The 13,449-nt window shown below is 50.3% G+C and overlaps 1 protein-coding gene across 3 annotated transcripts in view; it reads left to right on the top strand.

The window, feature by feature from the left end:
* The window catches only part of PKNOX2 (PBX/knotted 1 homeobox 2), a 273,163-nt gene that overhangs the window by 237,679 nt on the left and 22,035 nt on the right, over positions 1-13,449 (top strand). For all 3 annotated transcript variants that reach the window (XM_053594243.1, XM_053594244.1, XM_053594245.1), the window contains 2 exons: positions 1,230-1,418; positions 12,948-13,077. In XM_053594243.1, coding sequence (XP_053450218.1) covers positions 1,230-1,418; positions 12,948-13,077 — 319 coding nt within the window. The remainder of the gene's footprint in view (positions 1-1,229; positions 1,419-12,947; positions 13,078-13,449) is intronic.

Raw genomic sequence — 13,449 nt, 5'->3', positions numbered from 1 at the left:
TGTCCCAGCTACTTGAGAGGCTGAGGCAAGGGAATCACTTGAGCCCAGGAGTTTGAGGTTGCTGTGAGCTGTGATGCCATGGCAGTCTGCTGACTTATTTATTTTTCCACAAATAAAAAATAAAAAAATATATAAATAAATAAAAGAATTAGCCAGACTTGGTGGTATGTGCCTGTAGTCCCAGCTACTGAAGAGGCTGAGGTGGGAGGATCACTTGAGCCCAGGGGTTTGAGGCTGCAGGGAGCTATCATTGTACACTTCACTTTAGCCTGGGTGACAGACAGAGTGAGATCCTGCCTCAAAAACAAAAAGAAAAAAAAGAACTATGCTAAAATAATGATCATTCTCTTAGGGTGATTAGATCAAAAATAGTTTTTTGTTTTTTTTTTTTCCAACTCCCCGCTTTCCATATCTTCCTTAGTGTTCTCTTTTTATGATAACAACAGCAATAAAAGATTACCGCTTCAATTGCGAAACAGCCTGTGGCCATGAGAAGGTTAGGAATGTCCATTTGAAGAGGCAACAGACACAACTATCCAAAGGGCACAGACAAGGCCACATGGCAGAGTCAGGCATCTAGTGCCCGGCTAAGTCATGCTGGATTATTCGGTCAGTCAGCACGTATCAATGGCTGTCCACAGGGTAGCCCATATCACATGAAGAGCTCAGAACATGTGTTTAAGAATAGACAGTTCCTGACCTCCTGGGGAACTTGCAAGAAACTCTGATCCGCATCTCCCTTCTGCTTGTTCAGAACTTCACACCTTACAGCGTGCTATCATGCACATCCCCTCATACGATACTCTCCGCAGACCTGTAAAGTTGTTAGGGAGAGTATAATTATCCTCATTTGTTAGACACTAAGGTGCAGAGAGCTTAAGCAACTTGCCCAAGGTCACACAGATAGCAAATGGCAGGCCCAGGGCTTGGACCAGGCCTTCTGTCTCTAAGGCCAGTGCTGTTCTCAGAATACCACAGCTGCCTCCAGAACAGCTGTGATAACAGAGTCCTCAAAGCAGGGGAATGACCAGCACAGAGCCATAACCAGGATTCAAATTGTGTGGATGAGAAAGGGGGTGCCCTCTCAGCCTCTGGCTGAGACCGAGTGTAGAAAGCGCGTGCTGGGGCAGGAGATGGGCTCTCTCCCCCGGGCGTGGTGGGGGTTGGGGGGCTGGATAGTAAGGGAATGTGACACCCACACCCGGGCTCACCTCTCCTCCCTCTCGCAGATGGTGAAGGCAATCCAGGTCCTGAGAATCCACCTGCTGGAGTTGGAGAAAGTCAACGAACTCTGTAAGGACTTTTGTAACCGTTACATCACCTGCCTCAAAACCAAGATGCACAGTGACAACCTGCTCAGGAACGACCTCGGGGGCCCCTACTCCCCAAACCAGCCCTCCATTAACCTTCACTCACAGGTAACACGCACGGCCGGCTCCCATCTCTTAAGCCAGGCTCCTGAGCCAGATGTGCAGCAAGCTTCCCTGGTGGCCTTCTGGTTAGACTCCTTGGATCCATCCAAGGCCCTCCTCTGACCCACTTCTGTTTGGGGTGGCACAGTCCCCTTTTTACAGACTCTGCTATGCCAGGTGATTAGAGTTCCCTGGGGATGAACCAGGAATGGGCCCAGATGTCCCAGCCCCACAGCCTTCCCTAGAGGGCTGCAGCTGCCGAGCTCTCCGTGTTCCCAGGAAGGGGGGTTTGAGAAAAGCAGTCATTCCTTGGATCCTGCACACATCATAGATGAAGCCAGCTTCCCCTGGAACTGCTTCTTCCTTATTATTCTTTAACCACTCACCCGCCCTGACATGTCTGTCTCCCACCCCAAGGCTCAAGGCCACTGCAAATGTCAACTCAAACCACCCCCTTCCAAGATTCACTTGCCACCTTCCTGGGAACAGGGAAATGCAGAAATAGTGACTGCAAGCTCTGGGCAAGAATTGGTTCGGTTTCCCCTAAACCTGCAAACTAAGAAAGCTGCCTCGCCACACCTTTCACGTAACTCACTGCACCTGCCCGTGCTGTGGCCTCGCCCTGTTGTTCCTCTCTCGCTGAGTTCCTGGGTGCTGGACAGACACACAGAGGGTCCCTCAAGAGGCTTCCTGTAGCCTCTTATCATTGGACAGCTGGTGTGGGGACACTGGTAAACTTTCTATGAATGAGTGGCAAGAGGTGCTGAACAGAGTTACTGAGGCTACACCATGTTTGTGTTAGGCCTCTAAGAAATAGCAAACATACCCCATCTCTCCAGTCGGTTGAGGCAGGGGACAGGGCAGGCTGACCTCTGGAAGGCCAGCCAGGCCTTGCACATCTTGACAACAAGCTCAGAAAAGATACACTCAGTATCACACGCAGTCCACTCACTGGGATCTTTGAGAGACCTGAAAGTGAGGACTGCCCAGAACACAGGACAAGAAGTTTATTTCCCTCTTCCCATGCTTGAAATCACCAAATCACTTTATTACAGATCTAAAAACAGCCGCCCAGGCTTCTGCTTGCTAATATTCTCTTGAAATAGACTCATTCCTTCAGAGTCTTATTGTACTTTCCCTTATGATCAAAATTAGCAAGAAACTTGCATAAAAGAGGACAATAATTGCTCAACGAGCGTCTCGTTTGTAATTTATTAGTTTCTATTATTGTGGGTTACCATGGTGACGCTGTGCAGTCCCAGGGATGGGAGAGATGCAAGATAGGAGCTGAGGAGGCTGTGAAGCCTCACCAAATGGAGATGCACATTTTTATCAGTAATTTTCATGAAAATAATAAGTGAGGAGTTAATGAGATGGAAAGCCATCCTGTGGCTATTGTGAATTTTTTTTAAGTGTTGATCTAATTAGAATGCATCGGTCAGGAAAAGTAATGAGGATTTAGTGCCTCACAGAGATGTGAGGATCATATCAGAAAATTAGCACAAGTCTTTGGAAATAATCAGGTCCTTGGAGAGGCACTGGCTTTCCCCTCCTGGGCCCTCCAACTCTACCTCGAGCTCTGGGGCTGGGGGGTGAACCAGGGTGGTAGGGGGAGGAAGGAGAGGGCAGAGGGCTTAATAGCCACAGCGGCCCCCTCAGGGTGGGGGGCCTGAGGCTGATGTCATTAGGCTGCAGGAAGGAGGGTCATTGGAGGAACATGGGCTCTGGGTGATTTAGGCTTCAGAGAGCCTGCTGCAAAATCAGTTCACCTGGGGGATCCCAGTGCTCTGGCCCTTGCAGCTTTGAGGAAAGAGGAAGAACTTTGCTATCACTGGAAGCAGCAGATCTCTGCCTAGGGGTGAAGCTGGCTCTGGGGTAGAAAGGCCTCTGATCCCCTGGGAAAGAGGGATCAGACAATTGTTGGGGGGAGGACGGGGGGACACCAAGAAAGAGAAGGAAAGACATACTCAGAGAGGTTTTCCTCTTTGGTATTACTCGAACTTGTCCGTTCATTTTCTCTGAGGGACACCACCTACTTTGTTCAGGCATCAGTGGGTAAATAGGGTGATTACTCATCTTCTGTTATAGGAGCTTCTAACCTGCCCTCCTGTCCTCATGGCCGTTCTTCAGCCTGCCCACACACCCACACATCCCTTAAGTTTCTGCTGCTGGATCCATCTTCCTCAAGCTCTGTTCATGTCTTTCTCCTGCTCAGAACCCCCACCCCATCCTGCCCCAGCCCCCCAGCTTTTGCGACCATGCACCTGATGTTTGAGGTCCTGCTAGGTCTGGCCTTAGCCACCCTTTCTGGGCCAATCAGGCCGCCCTAGGTGCCCATGCCTGCGAGCGCGAGGGACACCTTCCACTGACCCTGCCTCTCTGTGGACTCATCCCAGCCTCTTTCCCAGGCGCACAGCAGGGCTGCTCTCCCACGAGGCTTCTCTGAACCCCCTCCAGGATGAACTTTTCCTGCTAACTACCAGAGCACACTGAGCCATTGATACTGCAAATATCGCATGTGGCTTTATATGATCGATGCTGGTGTAGGCCTCATTTTCCTCTCCCAAACAACAAACACTTTTTGAGTAGAGACAGTATTTTATATATTTGAAATCACCAAACCACTTTATTATGGGCCTCAAAACAGCTGCCCAGGCTTCCGCTTGCTGATATTCTCCTGAAATAGACTCCTTCCTTCAGAGTCTTGTTGCACTTTCCCTTATGAGCCCAGCAGTGGCTGCCACAAAATCTCATGCATGATAAATGGCCAGGAAGGATTTGTTGGAAGAACAAACGCAATGGGGAGACGGGCAAGAGGAGGAAAGGAGACATAGGAAGAAAGATAAATGGAAAAGAAGGACAAATACAGAGGGTCAGTGTTCAGGAGTGAGTTGGAAACAGGCTGGAGAATTGGAGGAAAAGAGCCAAGGAAAGAAGGTGACAGGGAGACATGCAGACTGAGAAAAAGGGAGATGATGTTGAGAAAAAGAAAAGAAAAAGACAGAGAGAGGAATGGCAGCGACAGTGAGGTGGAGAGAGTCACAAGACGATGGCTGTGCTCTGTGTAGTCTCGGGTTCTTGGAGGTGGGGGTCAGTGGGGGCATGTCATATGCTGTCCCCATCTGCACTCCCAGGTCAGGCAGGCATGGGGGCTTGTACGGCTCTCCCAGGAGGAAGAGACCCAGGGCTGCCAAGAAACAGGGACCAGAAACTTTCAGTGCCCCTGACACCTCCAGTTCAGGGCACAGGAGTCAGTGTGGAAGAGGAGAGAGAAAAGGGGTGTCAGGGTGGGTCGTGTGTGTGTGTTACACACTTGTGCTCATCATGGTTCAACCTTAATCCCTCCCAGCCTGAAATAGCCATACTGAGCGCCAGCCTGGGCTGGGAAGGGGAGTCTTCCTTCTGGAATATGATCCTCCAGATCGACATTCCAGCCACCTGCCAGCTTTGTTGCAAACTGCTGGCTCATGGTTTTCCCTATGTGCTAATCATCCGGCCTTGTGTTGCAAAGTGGGAGACATTTTTGTTTTCAGATTGGTACACCCAGTCTCAGGTGCCACACCGCGTCCTCCATGCAGCTCTGGGAGTTGAGTGTATTCCTTGCTTCGCCTTCCATTTCTATGTGTGAGTCTTCTCTGTGGGGGCGGAGTGCAGGTGAGAAGTAGGGGCAGATGCTCTACTCGGCAGAACTAAAACAGACTTCCAAGGACTTTGGCCGCAGCTGGTTCTTCCCACTTCCCCAGAAACCCATCGTGTCCTGCTGCACCCAGTGACACCAAGGCTTCCATGCCCTTCAGAGCCCAGGCTTCTCACAGGGGCTGCGTTCTAGGCGGGGAGACTCAGTCTACGTGCCAACTCGGGGTTCACCTGTCCTCCCAGGGCACAAACTAAACCATACCATTAGAGGGGACCTAACTCCCACCTCACTCAAGTATTAATTCATCTTTCTTTCTCCATGGAGATATAAGCCTCAGCTCTCTTCTGGCCAAATTGAACTGAACCACAGTTCTCATTCAGTTGCACTTGGGGGGTGCTTACGGTATGTGCTATGCCAGGTCTTATGAGAATAAACACTAGGGACTAGCCCAGGACGAGCTCTCAGTCTCAGTGGGAGGTGGCTATGGGTCACACCCGAAGATCTAGACAAATTATATAAGCCACAAAACATGCCGGTGAAGAGTTCTGAGGAAAGACGCAGCCAAAGAGATGAGGGAGGAGCAGTCAGAAGGGGCCTGGCCGGGGCAATCTGCACACTCATCTCTTAGCATCCTTCATCCTCCCCAGGGAGAGCCCAGACCTCAGACCCAGCCCCGCTGCATTGTTTCACGGCCAGACCCCGTTCCTGCCCAGAGGTGGGCTAAACAAACCTGTGTGGATTAGAGAGGCCAGCAAGGGGGGTTTGCTTTCTGTGACTGGAGAAGTTATAGATTTACCAGCCTTAAGATGACTTCTCAGTGAGGGGGCATCTCAGGCAGGCTTGGGGAGAGTTGGCAGCCTATTTGACAGCTCTAGAGGTGTACGTTCCTATGGAGCAAGAAGTCTGGGAGAAGGCGAGGAACAGCGAGAGCGTATCAGAGTCTCTCGGGGATAGAGATGAGGTGGAGAGGGGAGCAGCCATTCATACCATGCACTGTGGCTCCAGTCATACCTCCGTTCACCGTGCGACCATTCATCCCCTGCACCATGCATCTATTCGAGCACCTCTTGAGCCTGCTGCGTTATGAGGATATAAAAACAAGTGCGACACAGTCCTTGCCCTCAAAATGCAATGATAGAGTATCTTGTAGTCAATTCGATGGGGGTTGTGTTTTGAGGTTGATGGCGGTGGCCAGCTGCTAAAGATTTTAAAGGTAATGAAGAATGTACCCTGTTTCCCCAAAAATAAGACAGTGTCTTATTTTAAGGTGTGCTCCCAAAGATGCTCTAGGTCTTATTTTCAGGGGACGTCTTATCTTTCCTGTAAGTAGGTCTTCTTTTCGGAGGATGTCTTATTTTCGGGGAAACAGGGTAGGCAAGGGGGTCAGGGCTAGAGACATGGTAGAGACAAGTCAATTGAGTAGCCATGTCTTTTCTTGCCCAAAGAAGAGCTGGCAGAGGGAGAGCAGACAGTGAACAGTTACTGAGCTCCTTTTTTCTCAAACACAGTATGTTCCAGGCGCTTTGGAAATGTTACCTAAATTATTCTTCGCAACAAGGCTGCAAGGTACACATTATTTTCTCCACTTTACAGCAAAGGAAAGGGAAACAGAAAGAAGTTTAGACACTGGCTCCAGGTCACCTACCTAGTAAGTGGCAGAGTCTACATGGGTTACTTGAAAGCCAATGTTCTTCTTGCTTTATGGTGACATATACATATATTTTTCGTGACACGTAGGAAGGAGAGCCAGGGTCTTGGGTGGGGAGGGATGGCCCTACCTAACTATACCTCAGAGGTTTAGGGACTAGAAAGGAAGAAGCAAATTTCTGGGAAGCAAGAATTTGAATTTGCAGATGGACTGAAGGAGAGAGAAGAGAACACGGGTCTCTCCAGCTCTGCAGCTCCCTGACAGGACAGGCAGGGAGCCAGCCCACACACCCTCACCTGGGGAACGGGGAACTTGCCTATTGACCTACAAGGAGTTTTGCATTTTGAAAAATGGGGCAGTTGCTTCAGCCCAGTGGCTGAGCATCCTGATGACCTGACCAGTGGGTTTTAAGACTGGGTGGGAACCGGGGAGTGATCTAATCTGGAGGGATCACCACTTAAATGGAAAGGAGACACCCCCAGACTGAAGTGGCAAAAAGTTGAATTTACACTGCCCAGTCCCTGCCATGGGCATTATTAAAGCTGTCCCTTCTGCCCTGTCCCAGCCTGCAGCCCTTCGGCCCGGGGCGGCCAGGAGACCAAGGGCAGCTTCTCACCAGCCTAGTGAAACCTGAGCGCTTCTCTCTTTTGAGAAGGAATGTTCCTTAAGAGCAGCAGCTGCTTCTTGTCCCCACAGGCCAGAGCTGCCTTTCCCTGGAGACTAAAGCCCCCAACAGGGGTAGAGCAAGAACAGGATTAGGTGGCTTGTTTATATGTGCTTGGCTTCCCTGAGTTTGGGAAACTAGCTTTCCTCGGTCTAAGACAGGACCCTGGCTCTGCCAGAATGAGGGAGACTGCCGGGAAGGGGTATCTGAGGACAGAGGTAACCTCCCTGTGCCCCTAAGTCGTGCGCGTACACACACACACACACAAACACACACCCCCAATCCCGGGCTGAAGCCCTGTCAGACCACACGTTTATCAAGCACTCACAGTACTAGGCAGTTTTTTCGGAATTAAAAGAAAGACCCCTTTTTTCCTCAAAAAACCTGTAAACCAAGCTAGGGAAAAAAGATACTTGCAAAAAAACTAATCACTCTGCTGTGTGGCCAGCATAGAAGGCAGACGGAAGCGGTGAAGAGGATGGTGGCCCTGCCCTGGGTAGGTCAGGACAGGATTTCCAGAAGTGAGGTCCTCAGAGCCTATCCCCCACTACCCACCGCCTGGGCAAGGTAACCTCCCAAGCCACCTTCCTGGGAGGCTGTGGGCAGCCAGCTCTGAGCTGGTGGGTCAGCAGAGACTCCTAGTGGCCAAGGGGAGGATGGCAGACGGCTGGGGCCCGGTTCCCTGTTCTCTTACCCTCCCCCCACCTTTCCTCCAACACAATAAATCCCAGGGAAGGGGTAGGGTTGTCTACAATCCTCAGCTCGGGAAGACCTTTTGCAAGGCCATCCAGTTCATTTCTCTGTTTCACAGGCATCCTTGTAAGTTAAAAATTCCACCTGTTTGAAAATAACTTAAAGGGAAACTTTTCTGTTAATTTCTTTGCTAGACTACTTCATTTCTTTGTCCTGTGATGGTTTCTTGCAGAAATTTCTATCTTGAGTGGAAATCCAGTCTCCTTGGGCAGCTCAGGAGTTAACGGTGCATAACAGGACAGTTCTGTCTAGGCTAACGTCAGACTAGGGTGACTGAGTTCTAGGTCACTACCAGTTCATATGCATCCTGCCGCACTCCACTTCCAGAAGTTACCACACCCCTTCTCACTGTTTCTTAGCAAGATCTTCCTTTCAAAGAAGTCATCTTTTTGTGTGTGTTCCAAGATGAGATTTGGAGTAAAACTCACCCAGGGACCACTGAGGTCTGAATAGAGTGAGCGCCATCCACGCGGTGGGGGAGACGGGGCCAGGTGCAGCAGTCGGCCTGCAGGAGGCGCTCAGGAGGCACCAGCTCTGGGCCAGTCGGCTCCTCTGCCCACGGTGCTCTGCCCCTTCTGAGAGGCTCTTTGTATCTCAAGCAAACACCGCACAAGGAAGAGGAGTGGGCAGCTTCGGAAGATGCCTGTGGAGCCCAGCTTGTTGGTTTCCATTTTATTCCCAGGTTTCAAGCAGGTCCCAGCGGCTGGGGGACACGGCGGCCGTGTTCCTGGTGGAACAAATTATGGGATGGCTACGTGTGCCAGCGCTCAGCCCCTGGGTGCTGGATAGTTCAAGCAGGGATGTGAGGCGCTGGCTGCTAAAAAACGTCACTAGAACTGCATCAAATGGGGCTCTCACCGCTGCCTGGGTCTAAGGAGCCTAGAAGGAGCAGCTTTATTTGGGTCTAGACAGAGCAGCGTCCACCTGGGTTTGGAGTCGATGAAGCCCCATGTGCTGGGAAGCCCCATGTGCTGTCCAGAAACGGATAATACTGGGTGCTTAGCCAACATGTGCTCCCAGGGGGCTGCTGCTCTGTCTTAGGAGTGCCTTCCTCAGAAAACACCTGCAGACTGTCCCAGGCAGACAGAGCCCCAAGGTGTCCATACTACAGAGCTAGAGACCCAGGCTGAAGTGGAAATCGCAGCCAAGTAGAGTCTCAGAACAAGCCTGAGACAGAAACTAAGAATTCTGGGGTTTAGCCGAGGCCCAGGAACGTCATAGGCAGCAAGGCAGGAATGAAGGGGACATGCGGTGAGGTCCTCTCTGGCTGCGTGTGCCACCCAGCTGAACCTCTTCAGTTGCTAAGTAAAGAACCCAAGTGGCTCGCGGACTTCTATGACAGGTTTTTAAATCCCTGCCGTGCCACTCCCTGGTTGAGTGACCTTAGCCAAAGGAAGTGGGAAATAAATTATGGGATGGCTACATGTGCCAGGCAGTGTGCTTGCCTTGGAGCCTGTCTGACCCCAAAGCACATATTCTTTCTCTGTGAGCATCTGTCCTACCCTCAGAGCCAGAGGGCTTAGATTTGAGGCAGAACTAATTTATCTTGGGAAGTCACCTCCATTCTCTGGGCCTCAATTCCTCTCCAGGCAAATGGAATTCTCTCTCTCCTGCTGACCCCAAAAGGGGACAATGAAATTAAAATGAAATAGCATGGGGAAATAATACTCTCTAATATTTAGTGTATATGGTAACTAGGTAGTTTTCCACACCCATCTGATCTGGGGGATCATCTGAGGGAGATTGCTGAGGGTCTATTTAATGGTTCTGAGGATCTGTCTTTTAAAAAGCTCACTGCTCACGCAGGTTTGTGAAACAGCACATGATTGCAGATGTCAGGGATGAATATCATTTCCCTAGACCTCAGAGATGCCAAGATTTTGCTGCTTCTTTCTTGCCCGAGCTAAGAAGTTGACAACCTAGCCCTGCCCATGGACTCTGCCCCCAAAGTTTTTTATTGCATTCTTTTGCTGATAGAATTTGGCTGACTCTCATCACCTTGTGGCCAAAAACCCAGAGAATGGGGAACAGGAGAGGAAAGAGAAGGATCTGATCCAATGCATAAATAGCCTTTAGTCACCCAGACCTGGTAAGTTGGCATGGAGGATATCCAAGCCACGAGGTAGAGGACCAGCCAGAGTCTGAGTGGACAGATGAACACACAGGTGGTAGCTCACCCTTCTGCCTTTGGCTAGTCAACAATGTGTTCATTGAATCCTAAGGGATAGATTTTGTATTTACTTTACTGACTTTGCTTATATTTTCCTAACCTTGAATGTTACTTTTTAGGGGGTAAAGAAAGCCTGAGACAACTTTTCTAATGCTCGAAATTCTCAAAAATCCCTACCGAAAGGGGAGCACCATAGCCAGATGATTCCAAACAAGAGACTCTTGAAAAGTCACTTCTACTGGTTTTATGGGCAATGGCACAGAAGTGTCCTCTCCTCCATTAAATGCAACTTCCAAGTTTGCTTCAGCTTCAGATGCCGTCAGTACTGGTTTACACCCTGTGAGAATGGCTAGTGAGGGTGGTTGGAACAAGGGCAGCTCAACCTGGGAGCAGCCTCATGGCTGAGAAGTCCAGCTTTGAGGGCTCCGGTGTGTAAGCCCTGGGCCAGTCATATTTTACAAATAAGGAGGCGAGACAAGACCCACAGAAAATTCATGACTTGATTCCCAAACTGATCATCTTTCCTCTGAGGCTGCTTCTGGACTTCTAGGTTCTAGTTGCTTTTATCTGTTCACCCTGACTATTTATTGAATGCCCATGATTCAAGGTGCACTTGTAGCCCAGAACCCGGCACAAGGTGCATGTTGGGCATTTGAGGGTGAAGAGCCATGACCTAGTCCTATTGCTGCTAACCAGCTGTGTGATGCTGGGCAAATCACGAGGTCGCTATGCTGTATTTATACTTTGGGGAGTTGGAATTGCGACTTTTGGGGACTCTTCTAGTTTGTAGGCTTCTGCACACCAGACTCCAGTTTAGACTTCAACTGCACTAACAGGAAGGCTCAGAGTTCTGCTCCAAGAATAAACCTCACTGGCTGGGAGGCTCTCACAGAGCCTCAGAAAGGGGAAGCCAAGGCAAGAGCCTCCTTCTCCCTCCCCCAAGGTCACAGCAGCAGAGGTGAGCCAGGAATAGCAGCAAAGCCTCCTCCAGCCCCACCCACCCAGAGCAGCCAGCCCAAGAGGCCCTGTGCCCGCAGCAGGTGGGTGGGAGGAGGGAGAGCTTGGCTTCACTTCTCCTGGTGCCACTTATTTATAGGACACCCCTTCAGCTCTTAGGCCAGAGACAATCCAAGAGGGAAAAAAAGGCAGCTCTAGAGGAGACGCCAAGGGGGATTTAATCAGCTGAATTGAGTGAGATGTATAAATCAGTGCCGACTTCCTCTTCCTGAGAGGCTCTGCCAATTTCTATGGTGCCAGAGTCTGGGAGGAGACTCTCCATGGCTGTCCCCTGGGGCTGTGACACTTTTGTCTGTTGCTACAGGTAGGCAGGCATTGGCTCAGGGTTTGTCCAAACGCAGGTTTCTCCTTGCTCCAAACCCTAAGGTCTCCCTGGAGGCTCCAGACCCAAGCTCCTATTTTATCTATTTTCTTGACTATTTGCCTGCCTCTGACTGACTTATTATTCCAACATTTGAACATGGGAATGTCACTTGAATGGCCATCGGACCTATCAACTGATTTAAGCCCCATTTTCAGATGAGGAGCCGTGGTTGGGAGGAGCTCAGGGACCCAGTCTGATGTCTCCTGAGGCCCCTTCCAAACCTGGAGACACTGACCTCTCTCACATCCCCCTCCTTCCTTACCAACTCTCTCTGAGCACCCAGCCACCAAGCACATGATCGATCCTCAGAAAGAAGGGAGGGCTCATCATCAAATTCAAAGATGCCCCAGCTGTTAAATGGGAATGGTAAGGGGAGCAGGGTGCTAGAAAAAAAGTGTCTTCTTAACTGCCTTGGCTACCCACAAACAAATAGAAGGGTTGTGTGCTGACTGGCAATGCAGGACAAGGGAGAGGTGTTACCTGCGGAATTCTGTGTTGGGAGCCTGAGGTTGACAAAGTAGCTAACGCCCTGTGCCACGATGCAGTGTGCAGCGACTCATACAGGACACCCTTAGAAGAGGTTATGAAGTTTTAACATATTTTAGGATCCTGAGCTAAGTCCTAAGGATACAAAGGTCAAACGTGGGAGGCTGCTTTGTGGGTGAAGCCTATACAATGAGCACTGTGATGGGGGTGTGTGAAGAAGAGAGGGGCTGAGGGCAGGGTGCTGGGGAACGCACCTGGAGACCAGTGAGTCTGAAGGATGAGCAGGCACTGACCAGCTGAAGCCATGTTCTCAGGCCTGACCGCACACTACAATCACCAGGCGAGCTTTTGAAAGTCTAGCGCCCAGTACAACACTCCTTACAAATTAAATTAGAATCTCTGGAGTTAGAACTCAGGCATCATTATTGGAGATTTCAAAGGGTAGCCAGGGTAGAGACCACTGGCTTATAGGATAATTTGTGTCTTGAGTTTGCAGGGAAATGGAGTGGTTATATGGGTGATTGTATTTTGGTGGGGGGGCGGGGAGGGTTTCCTTAGAAAACGGTCTTAGAGAAAATCAAAAGGGTGTTTTTCTTTTGATTTTTTTTCTTTAACACTGAGCCTTCTTATTACTCTTTCTAGGAAGCCATGAGAATTGCCTTCTGGGTTGTGTCAGGGAGGAGCAGGAAGGAGGAGGGAGGGAAGGCAGGAAGGAGAAGGGGAGAGGAGGACTTTGGGTCTGTAGCATCTAAGCTCTCGGTGACATTGTCACAAACCACGCCTCCCTCACTACCAGGACCTCCTGCAGAATTCCCCCAATTCCATGTCTGGAGTCTCCAATAACCCCCAGGGAATTGTGGTCCCAGCCTCAGCGCTCCAGCAGGGCAACATCGCCATGACAACCGTCAACTCACAAGTTGTGTCAGGTCGGTGCAGGGAACAGGGTGCTGGGGTCATGGGAAAATCCTGGGAGGAGAAAGGGTTGCCCTGAAGGGAACCTGGGGGGATGGGGGTTGTCCTCTGCTCAGAGAGTGGCTCCCAGGTCAGTTTCTTGACTAAAGTTTCTGCGGGTTTATAGATGGGAGCACCAAGACCTAATTGTAATGATTAGGAACAAATTTGGGTCAAATTCTCATGAGCCCCCCAAATACCAAGTAAGACTATATTGTCCCTTCCCCCACACACTTCACACCAGAGTCTCTGCTCTCAGCTCTGGACACCAACCCACCCTCTCCTCCCCTACAAGTGGGAGAACCATACCTCCTTACCCAAGGGCTCCGGCATAGAGGGGTCTGTAC

Source organism: Nycticebus coucang, chromosome 6, assembly GCF_027406575.1.
Source record: "Nycticebus coucang isolate mNycCou1 chromosome 6, mNycCou1.pri, whole genome shotgun sequence".
Classification (NCBI taxonomy): domain Eukaryota; kingdom Metazoa; phylum Chordata; class Mammalia; order Primates; family Lorisidae; genus Nycticebus; species Nycticebus coucang.
This window is presented reverse-complemented; position numbering and strand designations above follow the sequence as displayed.